General features: G+C 42.8%; 1 protein-coding gene across 1 annotated transcript in view; it reads left to right on the forward strand.

The window, feature by feature from the left end:
• The first annotated feature begins 6,829 nt into the window (after positions 1-6,829).
• The window catches only part of RNF212 (ring finger protein 212), a 575,632-nt gene continuing 558,789 nt past the window's right edge, over positions 6,830-23,672 (forward strand). Inside the window, exon 1 of the mRNA XM_044063463.1 lies at positions 6,830-7,072. Coding sequence (XP_043919398.1) covers positions 6,830-7,072 — 243 coding nt within the window. The remainder of the gene's footprint in view (positions 7,073-23,672) is intronic.

Genomic DNA, 23,672 nt, shown 5'->3' on the forward strand with positions numbered 1-23,672 from the left:
TTTAGACCTGGGCATTTCAGTCAGTTTGACAAAGTGCAATCTCTGCCCAACTCAATCTTTAGAATTTATGGGAGCACATTCGGACACAGGATTTAAAATTTCAAAACTTCTCCAGACAAGAATTGCAACCATTTGTTATCAAGCCTGAACAGTTCTGTCCTTTCAGAAGCCACCAGCAAGAATGATTCTCTGTCTCTCAGGGTCCATAGCAGCAACAATTGCCCTAATTCCTCTAGCCAGATACTACATGCAAGTTCTTCAGTGGACTCTTGCAGTCCTGTGGTCGATAAGACAACAATCCATGTCTTTCTGAGTACTCTTAACAGATCTGTGGATCACATATCTGATGGTGGTTGGAGTCACCACATTTTATTTTATTTTATTTATTTGCAGTTTGTTAACCAGGAAAGTCCATTGGGCCAAGATGAGCCCCTTTTCAATGGAGGCCTAGGAAGAAAAGCACCACATGTCTCTCAAGGACATCCTTTCATCATTCCTTCCCCCAAAACCACAGTGACCATGGACACTTCCCATTTGGGGTGGAGGGCACTACATGGGAAGGACAGTTCAGGACACATGGTCACAGTCAGAAGCCAGACTTCATCAAATTATTGGAGATGAGAAAGGTCCTCCTAGCATTGCAGGCCGTTCAGGACTCTTACCAAAGATGTGATATGCTTTCAGGCAGAAAGCATCTCATTTGTCTGGTACATCAACAAACAGGGAGGAACCAGATCTTACCTTTTATATCAAGAAGCCCTGAGAGTGTGGAAATGAGCAATATCATCTCATCATTAACAATACGTATCCCAGCAAAGTTCAGTGCGCTAGTAGACAAGTTGCGCAGGTCTAGCCTTCTTTCTCATGAGTTGTCACTCAACCCAGCAGTCACAGAAAAGATATTCCACCTTTGGGACCAGGCTCACTCCAGTGTTTTCCCATCTCCCCTCAACAGCAAATGCAGTAAGTTCTTCACTCTGAGTCCCCCAGATAGGGAATCACTGAGGGATGCACTGTCCCACATTTGTCTCCCAAGACTCCTTTATGCGTTTCCCCCATTCTTCTGATTACAAAGTTTTTATGGAAAACAATGGCATGAAAAATCAGTCATCCTCATAGCCTCTTATTGGCCCCAACAAGTATGGTTTCCCTTCCATTGCCCTCATCTTGTATACCCTGCCTGAGTACTGGGCCAGGTTCCAGTTCTAGTGTCTCATCTGTTCAGGTAGCCTAACCCAGACATTCACTCTCTCAAATTGACTGCATGGTTTCTCTAGTTCCAGTGATGGCAAGATAGTCTAGGTTTTCAGTCTTAATTGTTCATAGTTTAACTTCTTCACAGACACCTTGTAAAATCTACAAAAGCAAATGGAAGAGATTCTGCATTTGGGCAACTGAGAATAATCTTGATCCCTTTTCAGCCCCCCTCACAGTGATTCTGTAATTCTTGGCTGAGCTTTTTTCAGAACAGAGCCAGATATTCCAATAGCAAGGTGAAATTAGCAGCCATACTGTCTTTTCACATTGGTGAGATAACACAAGTATTGCATCTGTCAGACTAACTAAATATTTAAAGCATTTCTTAGAAGAATTTTCCTTTTATGGTCTCCACTTAAGAGAGCCTAATTCCTTCTTGGGATATTACTGTTCTATAGCAAGCCCTAACTGGTCCTCAGTTTGAGCTCCATTTGAACCATTTGAAGGCTGATTTTAATTTTTTTGTCATGGAAAAGTCTTTTCTTAGTTGTTTTTACTTCTGCTAGGAGGACTTCTGAGCTAAATGTTATGTCTGCAAAACCATCTTACCTGTTTTTCCAGAAAGACAGAGTGAGTTGGGGGACCAGTCCTTCTTTTCTTCCAAACGTGGCTTCTGAATCCTTTATCAGCCAAGCCATAAATCTCCCCTTACTTTCCCAAACTTTTCAAACAAGTCTGAATATACTTTATACTTACTAGATGTTCGCCATTAATTTAGATTGGACCAGAGATTTCAGAAAAAAAAACTGATCAGTTGCTTTTCTCTTACTCTCCTGTCTAAATGGGAAAAGGAGTATCTAAGGTCACACTGTTCTGTTGGTTGTCTGAGTGCATGTTTGCAAACAGTTGCGACTATCCCTGCTTGTTCTCCCAAAAGCCCATTCTACTAGATCAGTGACTTCTTCAACAGCATTCTTTTCCACTTGATGACATTTGTGCAACTGCCGCTTGTGTGATATCCCCACTCTGGGCCAGTAATCAAGGAGCCTGAATCCTCACAACTGGCACTGGAGAGGGACGTTCACTTGGAGTAAAAATGGATACATCCAGTATTTCCAGATGCAGCTGTCTGCAGTAAGCACAATTTCCCTTAAGAGCATACAGGAACACAGTCAGTATGGGGTCTGGGTTTCTTTATCTGTTTCTTTCCCCATTGAAACTCCCTATTGGCATTACTGTAAGGTTGAGTCCTAAGATGAGTGCCCAAGCCAAGTCCTCCAACACCCTCTGTCTGAAACCAGTGCTTTGTGTCTCTGCTCCAAACAGTTGACACACACACATACTTTGAGATTTCATTTTCACACACACACACACACAAACACACACACACACACACACACACACACACACACACACACACACACACACACACACACACACACACACACACACACACCTGGGAACGGCTGACACAAATTTACTAGCTATGCCCCCTTCTGCCAATACTATAAGGTAGTTACGCTGCCAGCTACTCTAAGGCTGTTGCAAGGGTACCCAATTATGTTGTTGTATCTTTCGGCTTTTCCCGGTTAGGGGTCGCCACAGCGGTACTCTGGTCCGCTAATGATTGGCAGTAGATTTTTACGTACCGACTTGCCAGGCCTGACGCACAACCTTCAACGAAGGTACACCCATTCACGCATGTCTCCACACAGAAGACGCTTTAGCTGAGAATCGAACAGGGCAACGTCTTACTGTGAGGCGACAATGCTACCCCAGCACCACCACCGCAGTTTTTTTTAAGGGTACCCAGTTATACTGAGTGAAATTAATATTAATGCAAATGGCAATGTTGACCAAACAGCCAGGCTTTCAGGAGTGGCCACAGTGTCACCAATAGATATAAGTATTCTCAAAGGTTAAAATATTTCCTAAAGGACCAGCCACAGTGAAAAGTTTAAATATATTTAATAATAAATAATAAAAGAACATGAAAATACTAAATATCTATTTACAATAAACACCAGAGTTTCAATCACAGGAACTATTAAAAATAAAACAGGTGGACAGGTTCACACAGTTACAGAAGAAAACAATACAAAACTAATCTCACTATATTTTCCTGACTGGTCTAAAGAACTATTATTCCCTGGTTACTTACTAGAGCAAGGCAAGATGAAGTAGGTCAGAGATCCTTCATTGTCAGGTTACAAAACAGAGTGCTTTGAGACTTCACTCTCACCTAATATTAAACATTATATTAGTGATGGAATACAGAATGACATCACATACATCTGGTCGTCTTGACTTCTGGTTCCCACGCTTCTCCCCTTGGCTAGAAGCTGTCAGGATTTAGCACATAAGTGTCAATAATACATATACACAGAGCCTTGCTAAGATATGCTGCAGCTCCTGGGAGTCTTAAAACAATTTCAAACATCTGCCCTTCCAGAGTAGCAATTAGTTCACCCCAATGACAATACAGGAATTTTCCTAGTACATACTTTTTGGTGCTGGCTACATCGAGAACTGTAAAATACAGTCTTTAGGCCCTAAATTGAGATTAACCTCTTCTCTTCCAATATCCTCTTTTAAAACATTTGCATTTAAACAGTTACAATATTGTATGTATATTTCTTTTTCTGTCCAGCAGGGCACACTGTACAAATCAGTTTAATATTCAAATAACATGTAATTCTTCCAGCTAGTTGTGCTGGCATATGTTACCCATCCACTGCCCTACCTCTCCTGCCATAGCTGGCAATACCTCACATTGTCTCAACTTGGTTCAAGGTTCACACATTCATTTCTCATTATTAAATTGGAATTACAGTCCAGATCAAGAGCCTCTTCTGGTTCGGCTGTGCTCTGGAATATTCTTCCAGAAGACCACCCAAGTGTTATTGTAGCTGAGGACTCTTTCTCATACATTGAGGAATGGATGGAAAAGACATCAGATATAAAAGTTATATAGTCACCATAATGATAGATCTATGTTGTCTCTTTCCATCCTTCCTGAATCCCCCCCCCCACCTTCCACCTTCCCTCTTCCTTATTTTTGACAGTGTTTGATTTATTGGTTCCTGGTTTTCTCCATTTGAACTAGCTTCGGCTTCTTGAGGTTATTTATCAAAACCTGTTTTTTTCACCTGGTTTGCTTCACTGCCTCTACATTAGATTCCATACTCTTCCCTTTTTTCTTAGCGGCAAACTTGATCTGAGGTATTTCACATAACACCAGGGATTATGGGTAACTGGATGAGCATGAGCACTGGATCCAGAAACTTGAAAGTGACTGAAGTCAGATCTGACATGGATCTAAGACCTGTATTTTGAGGAAGGATGGAAAGAGACAACACAGATATATCACTATGGTGAGTACATAATTGTCGATCTGATGTTGTCAATTTTCATTCATTCATCAACCTCTGGGTTTGGATTCAAATCTCTGATCCAACTTGGCCGTTACTGTAGCTCGTGGCCAACTAAAACTCTGAAGCTCCTCCCTACCTATAATACACCAACTCCTAACATACCTCAGATCTCTTTTGCCACTTTCGCCTATAGATGTGGTCAGCTTTGCTCTTGAGTGAATTTAAAGATAAGCGTTATTCCAACAACTTTTTCTTTTTTATTTCTTTGTACACTTAGTGTATTTGCTGATTACCATTGTTGGCATTTTTCTTTCTCATTTCTTAAAATCTTAAAACATTTTTTTGTAATGTTTTTCTCTTACACAGTTGGTGTATTCTCTTGTACCATTGTTGGTACATTTTCTTTTTTTGATTCCTTCTTACCCTTTCTAAAAAAAAAATTATGCTATCTTTGTTTTTGTCAAAATGTCTGAAAAACATTTTAAAAAGTGTAGGAAGTCTGGCCATAAGCTACCTTGTTCGTATGCTCATGATCTTTGCATTTATTCTTTAGGCCCAGAGCAGCTGAATGTAGAATGCAGTATTTGCAAGAGTTTTAATCCACGAACAATAGTGGACTGAAAAAATAAGTTGATACTAAAGGGTCTACTACCTACTGCTTTTTCAGAAGCCATATCTGAGGTTCACCCCCCTAAGATAAGTTCAAAGGAGACTACAAAAAAGTCTCCAAAAGAAGTTGGGATCTTCAACTTCATCTTCAATGGAGCCACCATTAAAAACGTCTAGGGCAGATCTAAAACCTTCCAGCTCGAAGACTTTGACAGATTCCATTAAAGCGTCCTCGGATCCCAGTATGTCGGATCCTAAATCACTTCCTCGGGTCTGATACTGTCCCTCCTTAGCCCAATACAGTCTAGAATCCCTTCTCCCTTCCTAGAGAGATGATGTTCCAAATTTCCATCAATTGCTTCATCTCATTCTTCCAGGATTCCCACCAAAGCCGATGTGGATAGGATGATGAGGAATATTCTCTCTCTGTGCAGATATAGATGGCATTTCTCCCAGCTCCAATCCCTTTGGGCCAGGAAAACTTCACCAGCTATACCCCTCCAGTATCGGCTCCTTCTCCGATTTGACGCTTAATTTTGGAGTCCTTGGATCTAAGTTTGCTGAGTCCATCTGGGTTGGATCAGAGGATAGTCATGTCCTCGGATTCGAGGATTTCTCAGAGCACCGAAGCGAATTCGGAGCCAAGTGGCTCTTTGAGCCAAAGCGTCCCAGTTGAATCCGAGGTGTTGGAGTCGACTCTGAAGTTTTCAGAGCTGTCTCTGCCCCTTGGAGCCTTGGCTTGGGACAACTTGGCTCTAACGTCTGCCTCAGATGGATTGCCTTTGGGGTAAATGGAACAGATGGAGCAGAAGCATGTCTCATTTGGAGACATTCTAGACATCCTCAGACCATGGGTCCTTCCCCTTGGTATTCCTGGAGGCATTTGAATCTAGCCCATCTACCTCTCGAGTAACTCTGCCTGCTGATGAGCTCATTGATTTGATCTCTCAGTGGGTATGAAAGGAACCTGATGCTGTTGATCTTATTCCCAAAAGACCAAACAGAATTCTGGCATCACCGACCAAAGGGAGTTCTGGAGCAAGGGAGTGCCAGTAGATGCCGTGGTTGTGTTGGCGGCCACGAAGAAGGAACTTGTGGAACAAAGTTCTACTGTTCATACTCCTAACAAAGAGTCTAGGGCTTTGGACAGATTTGGGAAGTGTATCTACACTTCAGCAACTTTTGCTCTTAAGTCACTAAACTGTTTGGTACATTTCATTAGGTTGCAAAGAGATTTGATAAATGAACTGTCAAATATTCTTTCAGGGACCACTGCTGCCGAGATTCAAGCTTTGGTAACCTTCCAGTTGGCAACCCTAAAGTCCATTTCAAATTTGTCCTTGAGGCTTAGCTCTCATGCAGTTGAGGGTACCTCAAGGATAGCAGATTCAGTCATCTCAATAAGGAGGTACGCCTGGATGCTCTTGTGTGATTTTGCGGAGCCCTTCAAATGTTCTTTCATCAATGCTCTCTTTGACATATCTTCTGTGTGTGACCTCAGTGTGAAGGACACACTCTCCAGGTTTGAAAAAGATGAAAAGAAAATCTCTGCTGTTGGAGTACATTTTTCGACTCCTGAAAGGACCTTCTCTAGGACCCAATGAGGGGGACAGAAATGTGGTTCAAAAAATCTAAGGGTCCTTTCCAAGATGCATGTGGAGATGGTTCCTCCAGAAGCAGAATGGGAAATGCTAATGGAAGATGCTGCCCACGCAACAGAGGTGGCCTACAAAACTAAGGCTCTACAGACACTTTCTCTGACCAGCGATCCTGAAAGAAGGCCTAATTGTCCCACTCTGGAGATAATTGGGGGTCGTTCATCCCTGCACCAGAGAGCTTGGCTAACTATAACAAAAGATATATGGGTGGAGAGGATTATTTCCAGAGGTTATGTAATTTCCTTTTCCCTTCCACTTCCATCCTCAAAAAAGTTTCCCAATGTTCCACTCAGTCAGAGAAAAGCAGCAGCACTAGAAATACAAAAGCTGCTAGAAATAAGAGTCATCCAAGAGGTCCCACCAGACCAGAGAGAATCTGGAACTTACTCATGATTCTTTTTAATGTCAAAGAAAACAGAGGACTAAAGACCAATTCTGGATCTCAGCAAATTGAACAAATCAGTTAGACACTCAAAGTTTCAGATGGTTACAGTTCAGTCCATCCTGCATGATAGCCCTTCAAGATGCATGCTATCACATAAATGTGAACAAGCGGTCCAGAAGGTTCTTAAGCTTCCAGTTGGGAGCAAGTCATTATCATTTCAGAGCCCTGCCCTTTGATCTCACCACAGCCCCCAGGGTGTTCACCAAATGCATGGCAGTGGTGGCAGCTCACTTGAGACTACATGGATTCTGGGTGTTTCTGTATTTAGTTGACTGGCTCATCACCACCCCGACCAGGCATCTACTCATAACAGCAAGAGATCAGTCAAGCTTGCTCCTTTCTAGGAATTACAGTAAATTACAACAAATCTTAGTTGCAACCATCTCAGACACTGGAGTTCATAGGGGCAGTTTTTAATACAGTATCTGCAACAGCTTCAATTCCCCTAGTCAGAGTACAGATATTGAGATTCCAGGTCACGAAAATTGTTCACAGCACCATAATTTCAGCTGGATTGATACTTCAAACCTTGGCATCAATGTCACTGGCCATAATTCTAATCCCCCTGGCAAGATTTAAAATGAGAATTCTGCAGTAGATGTTAGCATCTCAGTGGTCGATTCTTTATCATCAAATGTCAGTTCAAATAAGGATCACACAGGCATGCAAAAAATACCATTGGTGGTGGTTCTACAAGGCTGTCCATTCTCCTTCAGCCCAAGGCCATAGTGACCATCGAAGCATCCCAGATTGGGTGCAGGTCACTTTCTGGGGAAAACAGTACAAGGCACTTGGCCCCGCAAAGAGACCAATTTGCATATAAATATCCTGGAGATGAGACCAGTGCTTTTAGCGTTGCAAGCCTTTCAGGATGCTTTACCTCTGGGGACAACTGCGATTCAAACAGGCAATATGTCAGTAGTTTGGTACATCAGCAAAGAAGGAGGAACCAGATCTTACCCCATGTGTCAAGAAGCACTCAGCGTGTGGCAATGGGCAATCTCATCCAACCACTTTCTGATAGTAACAAACACATTCCAGGGAAGTCCAACATGATGATAGACAAACTGAGAAGGTACATGCTACTGCCTTATGAGTGGTCTCTCAAGATGAAAGTGACGGAAGTGATTTTCTGTCAGTGAGGCCAGCCTTACTGCGATCTATTTGTGTCTTTCCTAAACAAGAAGTGCAGCAGCTTTTTTGCCCTAATCCCCCCACTGGAGGAATCACTCTGCTCTGCACGATTGGCCCTCCTGTACTCTTTATGCTTATCCTCCAACTCCATTGATTCCCAAGTTTCTTCAGAAAGCTGCAAGGCTGAAGAGCAAAGTCATCCTCATTGTGCCTTACTAGCCTCAACAGGTTTGGTTCCCCTTCCTTTGGCCTCATCTTCTTTACCCACCTTGGATTCTGGATCCTATTTTAGACCTGCTGTCTTACCAAACAAGCATTATTCATCCGAATATCTCAGACCTCAAGCTAACAGCATGGTTTCTCCACTTCTGTTAATAGCCAGACAACCAATGCACTCACCTCCTGTACATCATATACTTTTGTCTTTCCATAAATCTTCTACTAGGAAAATTTAACAAAAATAAATGCAAGGAATGTGTTTGTTGGGTGCATCAAAAACATAATGATTCCCTTATCAGCCCCTACACAAAGTGCTCTAGAGTTTTTTGGCATTACTTTTCAATAGAGGAGCTAGCTCTCCTACCATTAAAGTTCATTTAACAGCAATCTCTAGCTTTCATATAGGAGTTAACAATTCTTCCCTAACCTCTACTATGGTATTCAAGGCCTTCCTAAGAGGTACTATTTTACTTAGACCACCTTATAAAGATCCTACTCCTCCATGGGCTTTAAATCTTCTACTGCAGGCCTTAATCCAGTCTCCCTTAAATTTCTGAACTCGAAAATGATGTTTCTAGTAGTATTACCTATGCCAGAAGAATTTCAGAGCTTCAAGTTTTATCATGTAACCCTCCTTACTTGATTTTCCATAAGGATAGGCTGACATTAAGAACCAACCCTACCTTACTTCCCTAAGGTGGTGTCAGAATTCAGTATTAATCAGTGTATTAATTTGCCCGTTTTCTTTCCAAATTTTGAAAACAAAGGTGAACATATGTTACATTTGCTGGATGTTCATAGACAATTGCATTTCTAATTACATAGAACAAGAGATTATAAAGTCTGATCAGTTATTTATATCCTGTGCAAGCAAGAAATTAGGCAAATCTGTTACAAAAGTGACATTAGCAAGATGGATTACCGAGTACATATACTTTGTCTATAATAAATTGGGCATTTCATTATCAAAACCTTTAAGAATCCACTCTACTAGATCTATGGCAGTTTCATCAGTCTTTTTATCCAGTCATTCCATGGATGACATTTGCACATCTGCTACTTGGGTAAATCATCATACTTAATTGACAACATCAGATAAATAAGCAATTTACTTGCTATAATGTTCCATCTATGTTGTCCATTTTCATTCTTCCTCAACTCCCGGCCCATTAAACCCCAACCTTTGTCATCATGGACTTCTGGAAGAATGAAATGTTATAAAGACACCACAGTGTCTTGTATGGAGCTCCAGATATTGGTTTCCTTTGTCAGAAGCATTATTCTAATATTTCTTACTTACGTTATCTAGAAAACAAGATCTGAGGTATGTTAAAGGTTGTTGCTCGAGAGTTGCATTTGGCCAGGAGCTATAGTAACAGCCGAGTTGGATCTGAGGTTCGGTTTCAAACACAGTGGTTGAGGAAGAATGAAAATGGACAACAGATGATGGAATGTTATGGTGAGTACATAACTTTCTTTTTTAATTCCAGTCCTACACTTTCTGATGGGTATGGAAAAATAATTGACACGTATGGGGAAAAAATGTATGTCTCTGCAACTCTGATTTTTAGAATTTTGAATTGTCAGGCTCATATGTTAATTTTTTTTCTGACTAATCACGAAGTAAGAGGAATGTTTCATGTGCAGTTTATTCTTGTGAAGAAAAATCTGTTTTAAATGGTTTAGTTTCTTCCGTCTCACAGATCAGAACTCTTTGTTTAAAGTGTGTGTAGGACTCTGTTGATACTTATTCCAGGACTATGGCCACTGGTATTGTTTTGAGGTGGTTTGCCTAGCTGCATTTTCAGAACCTCCCAGAAGTTGTAAAAATTAGATTTTAAATTCTTCTTCTTTTGGATAAAGATTTAGTTTTTGGTCCCTCTGCTGCAGAGGTTATCAAAATTTGTGGTGAGGGGGCTAAGTTGATACAAGGAATCTTTTCGAGTTTAAGACCCCCTTTTCCAAAACTTTTAAGGATTCTGTATGTCCAGTTATGGCAAGAAACAGAATAAACAGTGTCATGCTGGTAAATACATTTAAGAAGTAATGGCAAGGGGGGGGGTTCCCAAAACGAAGGAAAGAAACACCCAAAACAAAAGACAGTCCAACAAGTCAGAATGCATATTTAAGGGACATTGTTCCTCCCTTCCAACCTGGTTGTCCCTTTCCCATCCAGAATGTCTTAATCTCTACTTCTGTCTTTGACAACAGATAGTTTCACACTAATGGGTTCTGAAGATCATTCATCAAGGTTACAGATGGCAGTGAGAGGAAAATATTGCTATTCTGATGAGAGTTCTTCATCTACCGGCCAGACTTCTTTATTTCCGCTTGCCCTTCAACATAAGTTGTCTCATGGAGTAATATAGCCATTTCCTCCTTCCCAGTTTGGGAAGGTTTTCTTTCAAGGATGATTTTGGTGCCAATGAAAGAAAACACCTGGAAACAAGTTTGGATCTTTCTTTCCTAAACCAATTTGTGATAGTGCCAAAGTTCAAAATGCTGTCACTTTACAACCTGAATTCTTATTCCTCATTTAAGTTTTCTAGTCACACTAGCTTTAAAAGATGACTATCATCACATCCCTATTAATCTAGATTTCTGGTGTTTCTTAAGGCTGTCTGTCTGGATCACATTATCAATCTTGAGTTTTCTGCCTTACACTTTGGACTATCCACTACACCTAAGTTGTTCATAAAGTGTCTAGCTCCAGTTATAGTTCATCGCAGGCTACATTTTATCCCCAGTTTTCCATATTTAGGTTACTTTCTTATTTTGTAGTCTTTTTCAAAGTGTCAGGAATCTCTCACTTGGGTGAGAAATCTCTTACACAAGCTGGGATTCCGAGAGAACATTTAAGAGTCTTTTTGACTCGTTCACATAGGATTGTGTTCCTGGGGTATCTGCTAGACACCTCAGTTCAAAGAGCTTTTCTTCCAGACGGGAAAAAAAAAACAGATCTATATCTAAATCTATTTCTGGGGTTTTCCACTCAGCCTGGCATGACTTCACATGAGAAAACTACAATGATCATTGAAGTCTCTTTGGCCCCAGTATCAACACCCATTATCTTTTCAAATATCAGTTTTGGGATATGTCAGAAGAGAAATATCTTGACGGAGTCAGCAACTCTCCCTAAATCCAGGTCTTCTGACCCCACTTCCAAAAAGTTGGTCACCACTTATGCTTCGGACATTTCTTGGGGAGCAGTTTCAGGAGGGATAAATGTCCAAGGTGTTTGGAACCATAACGACACATACAAGCACACAGATACAAAAGAGATTCTAGCTCTAATTCAAGGCATTCAACTCCCTGAATCACCTTTGGTCGCCTAAATCTCTTCGAATTGTTACAGACAATATCACAGTCGTGTGATACATCAACAAGCAAGGGGGAACTAGGTCTTACCCCCTTTACAGACTAGCCATGTTAGTTTGGGATTTAGCTTTGCAATGCAATTTCATGAATGAAAACTAGATCAGGGGATCGTCCAAGATTTGACATATCTTTGGGGAGTTCCTCAAGTAGACCTATATGCTTCCTGTCAAACAATCAGCTGGCAATATTCTGCTCCAGGACTCTGCAAAAATGCCTAGAAAACAGATGCCTTTTTCATTCCTTTGACGGGAATATTTCTGTACGCTTTTCTATCCTTTGCACTGTTATCCTGGGTATTTCTGAAGATTCTGAAGGGATCCCCCAATATCTTTGTGGTGACTCCCCTCTGGCCAAGACAACATTGGTTATCCCTTCTTTTGAAAATGTCCAGGGGCAGTCTTCCTCACAGAATGGTTCTACTCACACAAGATCAGGAGTATTTAATACACCCTAACCCTAGTCAATTTCAACTGACTGCCTAAATGATAGGGTCTTTATTCTATTTAGGCATCTGTTTACTGAGGATGTGCAGCAGGAATTAATGGAGGCTAGAAAGACTGTTACTAAAAAATCATATATTAGCAAATGGAAAAGGTTTTCTAGCAGGTGCCAGCAACATACCCAGCACTGTGTCATAGCTAATTTTGTCACTGGTTTTACAATATTTATGTGAGTTACTATCCTATGGTCTTTCTTTCTTTTCCATCAAGGTTCATTGCCATTTCAACATGTCTGGCTATGGATCCTCCTCTTTCTCTCTCCTCCTTGAGATCTTAATTTTGTGTTAGGAAAGCTTACACTTGCTCCATTTGAACCAGCTCATCAAACTGACTTAAGGTTCTTAACATACCATTTTACTAATTGCTCCAACTTCTGTAATGAGTATCTGAGTTGCAAGCGGTTATGATGAGTCGACAGAGACAGGGTTTCTTTTAGAACTAATCCTTCTTTAATGCCCAGAGTGGTATAGGAGTTTACTGTAAGCCAAACTATCAATCTCCCTGTTTTCTTTCCTGAACCCAAAAATGAGGGAGGAAGGATACTGCATAAGTTGGATGTCCACAGACAACAGAGATGCTATCTTGGCAGAACAAAATCTTTCAGATCTTCTGCTCAGTTGTTCATTTCTTATGAAATTACAAAGGGACAACCTGTGCCTAAACAGACTATTTCCAAATTGTTCTCTCAGGCAATGACGTTTTTATTCTCACCACAACAAAACTATTCCAGAAGAGTGTAGGGTCACCAAGGCCTTGGCTTCATCTGTGGCATTTTGGAAAGGATTGGATTCTAGAAGCATACCAGAAGCATTCTAGAAGTAGCAACATGATCCTCTGTACATACTTTTACAAAGCACTACAAGCTTGATTCCTTCTCTAGGGCTAGATCAGGCTTTCATAGGACAATTATCCAGGGGCTCCTGAACTCTTCTCCTTCATCCTCACAAATGTAGTAAGCTAAGGTAATCTACCCATATAGCTAAAGTTTCTGCAGCAGTGATCAATGTGATGAACATAGTGCAGTTGTGTAAGTAAATTTATCATAACAGTAGATGTTCAAATGATCACTGCTGCTACAGCAGCATTGTTCAAATGATCACTGCTGTTGTAGCCACACCCTCCCTTCATTCCATTGTGTTTTCTGAGTGTTATTTATGGCAGGGTGTGAATACTTATTATCTGTTGCTCCAGGCATTGCCCTTTCAGGGCTCAGACTCCCTCTCTCTGTTAACCTAAAAGCTCTGAAGCACTTGGTGCCCAGACCTGTCTTTTCAGTCAGCTCAGCTCATGCTGACTGACAGTTTGGGTGTGTGGAAGATGCGCTGAAGCTTTGAAAGCTTTCCGGCTGTTATATCCTTGCCAGGATATAACCCACGCAGCTAAGGATACTGCAACAGTGATCATCCAAACATCCACTGTTATGGTAAGTTTACTTACACACCTGTACTTTCCTTCGAAATTATGAGGTTATAGAGCAAGGATGGATGATTAGAGAAATCTTCAAGAAAAGACTGCTACCCTTAAAAATGACCTACAGGAACAGCAAATATATATATATACTATTCAGAAAACTCTATTTCATTTTGGGGATATAGAGACAGTCAAACAACAGTAGAACCACTGTAAACAGAAATTGATGCTCTGAAGAGGAGATTGTAAGGTCTTTATGATGATGAAAAGGTGGCAGTGAAAGCCAAACAATCTGAGTAAAAGCTGAACTGATGAAACTGGAGAAAACAGTGAAATGGAATAATGTCTATCTTGATGAATTTGTCCATCTGCTGCAATGGTAAAGACTGCAGAGCTGGATTAGTTTAGTAAGGAGAACATTAGACTGACATTGTAAAGATCACTGGTTCTAGCCTGGATTTCTGAAATACATGACTTTAGCCTGCTAATTAACATAGGGGATTAAGACTATGAGCTATTCATGATCTGCTTCCTGTAGTCCATAGTTTGATTCCTTCAGTCTCCATTTATTTTACTGTGTGGGTGTGAGCAAGCCATAGCCAGTCTGTCCATCCAGTGCTGTCAAGTCACATCTAACTCTAATAGAGACCCCATGAACAGCTGCTACCATCACAGAATTTACTAAGTAGGAAGTGAAAGCATATTTACGATCTTCTTTATCACACACACACACACACACACACACACACACACACACACACACACACACACACACACACACACACACACACACACACACACCACATAACATCTTTGGACAATGTAGAGTTGCCAGTCCACCTACTGCATGACTTTGAAATATGGGAGAAAAGTGGAGCACCCAGACAAACCTGGCCATGAGAAAGCATACACAGGAAGAGGATGCATACTCTGCACAGAAGGCATTCAGCTAAGAACCAAATGAAAAATTTCTTGCTGTAAGATGACAATGCTGCTCACTACACTACTGTGCCACCTAGCCATATAGTGCTCTGTGACAGCTGAGAAACTGAGCTGGGCTCTTCAATGATGTCCTGAGCTGTTTGCCTAGTAACTATCTAGTAACCTATGTAACTGTAAAGGACTTCCAAGATGGCTGCACATTGATCTATAGCTTAATTTCAGCTCTCCCAGTGTGAAAAAATAAAATGAGAAATAAGAGACAGTGATATTGTCAGCTTGAGTAAAATTCATTTACTGGCTAATAACTACACTGCCTGAATGCTAGCAGAGAAGAAATTTAGAGAACATGTGTGAAAATCAGCCAGAAAAGTTGAAGAGAATACACTGGCTGGAAAGAACCTTGCAAGTGTTCAGCAAAAGGCAGTTCAGGCTTCAGCTATGGTACATGAGATGGCTCCCATTAATTTAGAGAAAAAAATAAATCAGATGTACTCAAAGGTGATTAAAATAAATGAAAAACTATATCAACTCAAATAAAAGGCTGAAGAAAAATAGAAGAAGTTTTAACTAGCTCTACAGATAAACTGGTAAAACTGCAAACATCAGAGGTCGAAATGAAGAAAAAGGCCGGCTGAGTATGAGACTTCCAAAGAAGAGCTGTTTCCAAAAGTTAGAAGGCATTGTGTACTGAAAACATGAGATTTTCTGCTGTACCAGAGAAACTGGAAGGAACAGACAGTATTCATTTTATGAGAACACAGATAAGCAATTGAGCTGATATTCTTCAGCAGGATTTGCTAATTGAAAGGGCCCGTGGAGCATACGCTCCAAATCTGGCCATTAGAAAGCAGTCAAGCCTTCTATTAGTAAAGATGCAGTCATGCTAGCAGAAAGGGTTGATCATGACAAAACTATGGAAGAAGGGAAAAGTATTAAAAATTGGAGACAACAGAATGTGGAAAATGATTATTCACTGTACACCAGGCAGAAGAGAAGCAAATGTAATATATTCTAGCAATCAGGGAATGTTGAGAAGCAGGTGTGAGATTCAAGCTGCTGTATCCAGCTGTTTTCAGTATATTTTTTTCCTAGAGTATCAAAGACATTTTTGGATACAGAACAGGCTAAGCAGGAAATTAAGTTTATCCAACAAATAAAAAAACGACCAACAAACAGAGGGGAACTCTGCTTCTCATTCTTCTAACAATAAAGTTCATAGAGAGAACTTGCCAGTGAAACCTTCTCAGTGTTCCAAAGGAGAGACAGAAAAAGAAACAGGAGAGTTGACTATAAGAATCAGGAGTTCTTTGTTCTTGAACCAGCCTCTGCTGTTGGGAGATGGAAATGAACAGGAAGAAGATGAGCAGCACTGAAATCATTGAATAAATGGAAGACTATAAATTATCAATCACAATTGTGAAATATGGCTGTGCAAAAGTAAAACAAATTTTGTTCCCATTAGTATTTTTTGTAAAACATTTCATGATATAAAGTGCATATTATGTACGGTAACGCAGTTTTGTGCAGTGTGTAGACAGGGGTATGTATTTAAATATGGTGGGTGTATTTTCAGTGACAGTTGTATATTAAAATATTAACGTCAACAAGTATTTTTTAGCTGTAAATCAATATAGGCTTTACAGTATAACAAGAGAAGAAAAGATGGACAAAAGCAAGATCTGATGTGGTCCCTTTCATTCTTCCTCACTGATGGGTCACAGATTTGACCCTGTGATCCAACTTGGCCACATTTCCAAGACTTGGATCCAAGTCTCAAGCTCCTCCCTCTTCCCACAATGCACTACACCATCCTCAGCTCCTCAGATCTCATTTGCCGCTGTCCTGGTAAGATGGAGGATTTTAGGTCTCGAGCGGTTAGGATGTTTGTTGACATAAAATGATCTATTAGTCTTTAAGCTTCTTGCTTTTCTTTATCTTCTTTCCTCTCTCAGTAAAAAAGCAAATGCTGGGACGATTAATTTTCTGTTTCTCTGTCTTGCTAGTGTTATCTAAATTTTCAGCATTTTTTTCTGTGGTACTTCTTGTGTTACCCTTGAAAGGGGTATGCACTTTTACTTTTACTGTCCTTCCTATCAACTGCTAGACTCTGTGTGATTTAATCTAATATGGAAGTCAGAATAGGTTGATCGCCTTTCACTTCGACTTCATCAAACTCAAACAGTTCTTGCTAACACACGTCCAGCTAGGTTATCTACTTTCCGATTTGGTAAGAGATGTCTCTGCTGTGTCTGTGGCAGTCCAGTTGTCTTTTCTTAGCCTGCCTTCATCCTAGGTAGGGCAGAGCTTTTCTACTTCCCTTTACCCTTTCTTTCAGTAAATTGATGTGAGAGTGTTCAATCTCGCCGTATGTTCTTACACGTGGGTTCGGAGCCGATCCTCGGCTCCGAGTCGGCCGCATAGCAAAGCTCTGCATCTTAGAGAAGCTCAAGACCAGGCTATATCCCACAATCCTCCCTGCCATTACTCAGATCTAGTTTGCCGCTGCAACAGAGCACATCGACGAGAGCTCGGACCAGAGAGAATTTTGTTATTCAGATAAGATTCTTATCTTTCTTGGTTAAAAAGTTCTTAAAAAGTTCTTAGTTAGTTTTTTTTTTGATATAGTGAGTGTGTGTGGGGGTGTTATTATACTTAATCTTGTCATATTTTTATAGGTTCCCTTTTGTGGCCTACCTTCCTTTTTTTTTCCCACTTAGTTGTTATATGTATATATATAGCATACAGCTATTTGCTTAGTTATTCTAGCTAGTCTATTAAAAATTTTCTCTTTCTTTCATAATAGAGTGTCTTACTACCAGTTATGTCAGAGAAAGCCAAATCCGGCTTTAAAAGATGTCAGTGTGGACAGAAAATGTCCATCACTGACAACCATACTTCCTGCGTCTACTGTCTTGGTCCTCTCCACCTACAAGAGGATTGCTCTATATGCCATTCCTTCAGCGGGAGGGTTATGACAGATAGAAGCAGGAAACTTATAGATAGGGGACTACTTAAGCCTGCTTTCCAGGACGCTTTGGACAAATTGGACCAGGCTTCTAAGTCCTCGAAGGAGTCAAAGATGTCGGAGCCTATGTCATCGGCTCCAAGTTCATCTTCGAAGGTTCGTTCGCCTGTTCCACAGACTTCGGGGCCGAGCATCGAACGTTTGTCTTTCACTGAGCCCCAGGTCTTGGAACCGGGGTCGGAGCTACCGCCACCGACCATTCTTCGATCGGTGCCATCTTCGGCCCCTTCGACCCGAACTTCCAGACCGTTATCCGATACAGATGTGGATCGTGTCGTGCAGAAACTTATGGAGAACACGACCCTTTCCAAGTTGATTGCAGTTTCCTCTCAATTGGTGTCGAAACTGGAAGGCCTCCCCTTATCTCCAACAGGTCCTCCTTCGAGACCCATCCAGTCTTCGGAGCTGGGAGAGGATGAGCCGATGATAGTGGAGCCCTCGGTGCCGATACCGTCCATTGCACGATCGACACCATTGACTTCAACTCCTTCGGAACCTGTAGGTGAGTCGCGGAGCCGACGATCTCTCCTCGGTTCCGGGACCGAGAGTCGTACTGACCTTTCGGTGCCGACTCTCCCTCTCGGGGCCTTGGCGCAGATTGGCTCGGCTTCATCCTCGGGGTCGGGGCCCATGGCCCCCGTGTCTGGGATGCTTCCATGTTCTTCGGAACATGGAGAGTCCTCGGCCTGGGGTTCAGGGGCTTTTGACTTTATGAGGAAGGTTTTGTCTGCACAGACAACCACTTCATCGGAGGCGTCTTCTCCCTCCCCTAAAAGGCCGCTCTCTGTTTCTGCCCCCATGACCCATTCAAAGCGTAGAGCACCATTGCCTCAGCCACCCCTAGAGGGTGCCCCCTGTTCCCCGGAGGCCTCACCGGAAGCCTCCCCCGATGAGGTTCCGAGGAAAAGACTGTGCAAGAGGAGACACTTAGATTCCCCACAGGAATCCCTAACATCTGACACTGACTTGGATGAGGCAGAGAGGTCCCCAAAATCCCCATCAGAGGATGTCTCATTTGCGGACATCTTGGAGATCTTAAAACAGAGGGGTGATTGGCAGTCCCTAGCCCCCACTGAGGACGAGTCGGTGCTGCTGAAGGCTTTTGGTGCTCAACCTTCTACCTCCTGGGTTACTCCACCCTTCGATGAGTTAATGGATTTAATTGCTTGAAGGGCGTGGGAGACACCGGACACAGTGGAACCGGTCCCTCGAAAACCGAGCAAATTTATCACCGCACCCCCAGGACAAGGTTTATCTCACCAAGGGAGTCCCGGTTGACGCTATGGTGGTGGCGGCAGCCACTAAAAAGGAGATGTCTGAATCTTCCTCTTCTGTTCATCCTCCTAATAAGGATTCTAGGACTATGGACAGATATGGGAAGCGCGTTTTTAGTTCAGCGACTTTTTCCATGCGTTCGCTAAACTATTTGACACATTTTACACGTCTGCAGATGGATCTCATCAAGGAGCTGGGAGATACCCTCCAGGGTAACACAGATGCGCTGTTTCAGATAAGGTGACAGCACAGCTTAACACCCTTACCTCCATAGTGAACTCATCCATGAGGCTCATCTCGTATGCGGCTGAAGGATCGAGTAGAGCTGCAGCTTCAGCGATTGCTCTATGAAGACAATCCTGGATGCGGCTGTGCTCATTTGCGGAAGCCTTCAAGTCTTCCTTCGCCAATGCCCCCTTTGATGGTGCCACCCTCTTTGGGCCCAAAGTGAAGGAGACACTAACTCGTTGTGAGCAAGAAGGAAAGACTCTGTCTGCTGTCGGAGTCCGTTTTTCCGTTCCAACTAGACCGTACCCCAAAGGGCAACGAGGCGGAAAAATGTGGTTCCGTAAAACTCAGGGATCTTTCCAGGCCACACAGAGTGATCCCCCCCCAGAGGCGGGGGGGGGGTAGAAATGGAAGACGTCGCCCCGGCGGCAGAGGGGGTCCGCAGAACCAAGGCGACAGGGATCCTGTCCCTGGTAAGCCTTTCCAGCACTCCTGAACGGGGGCCCGACTGTCCTGCTCTGGAGGTAGTCGGGGGTCGCTTGGCTTTATACCCACAGGCCTGGCTAACTCTTACCTCGAACTCTTGGGTAAAAAGCATTGTAACCAGAGGATACAAAATCCCCTTCCTATCTACTCCACCCCAACAAAGAAGGTTTCCAGATGTGCCACCCCATCTGCGAGACCCAGCAGCAATAGAAATTTCAAAGCTGCTCGAAAAAAGAGTCATCCAACCAGTCCCGGCGGACCAAAGAGGATCCGGAACTTACTCAAGGTTCTTTTTAGTTCCGAAAAAGACAGGGGACTGGAGACCGATTTTGGATCTCAGCAATCTCAACACCTTCATGAAGAAGGAAAAGTTCCGGATGGTCACGCTTCAATCGATCCTTCCATTTTTACAGAAGGACGACTGGATGTGCTTGATAGATCTCAAGGATGCGTACTACCACATCAAAATGGCCAGGCCGTCCAGAGATCACCTGCGCTTCCGGCTGGGAGCCAGTCACTTTCAATTTCGAGCCCTGCCCTTTGGGCTCACCTCAACCCCCAGGGTATTCACCAAATGCATGGCAGTGGTAGCGTCTCACTTGAGACGTCTAGGATTCCGGGTGTTTCCCTATCTGGACGACTGGCTCCTCACCGCCACCACCGAGCGTCGTCTCATACAAGCCAGAGACTACACAGTCAACCTTTGTTCCCAATTAGGGATTTCCATAAACTTCGAAAAATCTGCCTTACTGCCCTCACAGCATATTTCATTCATTGGAGCAGACCTAGATACACATTTAACACTGGTAAAGCTCCCTCCAATAAGGGCTTCATCCCTCAAGGAACAGGTTCTTCTTCTATTGCAAAGCAGGAAAGCTCCAGCCAAACTAGTGTTGAAGATTTTGGGACTCATGGCAGCGTCCATAATTGCAGTTTCTATGGGGAGATTGCACATGAGGCTCCTCCAATGGCTGCTGTTCATGCAGTGGTCGTTCCAGCATTTACCCCTAGCGCACGAGATTCTGATAACAGATTCTTGCAAACGAGACCTCTCATGGTGGGTGTACAGTCAGGACCTCACTATGGGTCGTCCATTTGTTCTACCCAATCCGACGGCCACGATAACCACGGACGCTTCTCTGATAGGGTGGGGGGGACTATTTCAGGGAAGAACAGTCCAAGGGCAGTGGTCCAACATGGAGTACAACCTGCACATAAATGTTCTGGAAATGAGGGCGGTGTTCCTGGCGTTGCAACACTTTCAAACCCTTCTACCTCTAGGAACAGTAGCAGTTCAGACAGACAACATGTCTGTAGTCTGGTACATAAACAGGGGGGAACCAGATCTTACCCATTATGAAGAGAGGCCATGAGAATTTGGCAATGGGCAGAGTCCACAGGTCGCTTTCTGATAGCAGCACACATCCCGGGGTCATCCAACGTCATTGCGGACAGGTTGAGCAGAGCCATCCTGTTACCTCACGAGTGGTCCCTCAATCCACAGGTGGCAGAAAGAATTTTCCGCAGATGGGGCCAGCCTTGCTGTGATCTATTTGCTTCCCCGATGAATGCCAAATGCAGAAGCTATTTTGCCCTTCTACCCCCTCCGGGGGATGTCCCCAGGGACGCACTGATACACAATTGGCCCCCGGGTCTCCTATATGCATTTCCACCTATCCCCTTGATTCCCAAATTTCTTCAGAAAGCCAGGAACCTGGAACGGACAATTATACTCATAGCCCCATTCTGGCCTCGACAGATATGGTTCCCCTTTCTTCGAGCCCATCAAACAGAGGAACCTTGGATCCTGGACCCAGTACCAGATCTACTGACCCATTCGTCAGGAGTTCCTCACCCGTCTCTTCTATCCCTCAAACTAGCAGTTTGGCTGCTCCACTTCCCTGCCCAGCCAGGTCTGATCTACTTTCTCCCGCAGTTCAACGCATACTGGTGGCCTCTCATAAAGCCTCCACTACAAAACTCTACAGGAGTAAATGGAAACGCTTTGTATACTGGGCGTCTAGCCAACACTTGAACCCCCTAGTAGCTCCTTTACATAAAGTTCTAGAATTTCTATCTATCCTTTTTCACAAAGGAGCCTCTACTTCCACACTAAGAGTACAGTTGGCGGCCATATCCAACTATCATGTTGGTGAGGACGGTTCTCCTATTATGTCCCACAGGCTTTGTAAGGCTTTTATGAAAGGATCCTTCCATCTTCGACCGCCCGTCAAAGACCCTTTATTCCCATGGAATTTAAATTTATTATTGTCACAACTAATGTTGCCACCCTTTGAACCAGCCTCGTCTTGCCTCCTGAAGTTCTTGTCGTGGAAGACACTTTTTCTCGTAGCTGTTACTTCAGCTCGAAGAGTTTCAGAGATGCAAGCACTATCAGTCAGACCGCCTTACTTAATTTTCCACCCGGATAGAGTCCCCTTGCGGACAAATCCGCTAAAGTATGTTCTGTCACGAATATTAATCAGTCCATAGAACTCCCTACCTTTTTCAAGAACCATACCAGCAAGTTGGAGTATATGCTGCACAAGTTGGATGTCCACAGACAACTAAGATTTTATTTGGATAGGACTAAAGATTACAGGAAAACAGATCAGCTTTTTGTCGTGTTTGCAGACAATAAAAAGGGCATGGAAGTTACAAAACGTACACTATCTAAATGGCTTACTGATTGTATAGCCTTTGTATATTCGAAGTCGAATCAGGCTTTGCCTGCCAAACCTAAGGGCCATTCTACTAGATCCATTTCCACTTCGTTGGCTCATGCAGCTCGTCTGCCTTTGGACACGATTTGTGCGGCAGCCACGTGGTCTAAACCACATACTTTCATCGCTCATTATAGGGTTGACAAAGCCTCCAAAGACAGGACATCTTTTGGTTCCACTGTGCTTAGGAACATTCTTCCATGAGTCACTCGGGGTGACGGAGCTAGGGACGCTACCCACGTGTAAGAACATACGGCGAGATTGAACACTCTCACATAAAGAAGTTATGTTCTTACCATAACGTTCCATGTGGAGTGTTCATCTCACCTATGTTCTTACATTCCCTCCCTTCCCTCCCTCACGTGTTTGGAAGAACGAGTAGGACTACAGTCTGGTCGAAATGCCTTAACCCCTTCTGGGTATATTGTTTCTTGCCTCATGGGGTATTTTCACTACCTCTAGTTAATTATTTAAGTGAGAGAGTGTCTCTGAGTTCTGTGGCAGTGTGTAGCCTTAGCACCTGAGGTTTTGGTTGGTCTGGTTTACTTGCAAACTAGATCTGAGTAATGGCAGGGAGGATTGTGGGATATAGCCTGGTCTCGAGCTTCTCTAAGATGCAGAGCTTTGCTATGCGGCCGACTCGGAGCCGAGGATCGGCTCCGAACCCACGTGTAAGAACATAGGCGAGATGAACACTCCACATGGAACGTTATGGTAAGAACATAACTTCTTTTTTCTTCCCTTTATGGTTTTCTAATGGCACTAGTGATTTATTTGTCAAATAGATGTATATATTTCCCTATTTATCAAGTGAGAAGAGTGACTTTCGGAATTTTTACAGTAAATTACTATGTCTGTTGCGGACTCAACCTCCACATGCTGCCAGACATAACAAAGGACCTCTCTTGGAATGATAACAATAACATTTTTTGTACCTAAAGAGTTATTGGGGCTTCAGTCCTCCAACTTCAAGTTGAGACCCTTCAAAAGTTCTAAATGTTCAGTGCCTTTACCAGAAGAAACAGATAAATACCAATGTTTTTATGCGATCCGACACTCTTCAAGTCTA

The sequence above is a fragment of the Protopterus annectens genome, chromosome 2.part1 (assembly GCF_019279795.1).
Source record: "Protopterus annectens isolate FY-2018-M chromosome 2.part1, PAN1.0, whole genome shotgun sequence".
Classification (NCBI taxonomy): Eukaryota; Metazoa; Chordata; order Ceratodontiformes; family Protopteridae; genus Protopterus; species Protopterus annectens.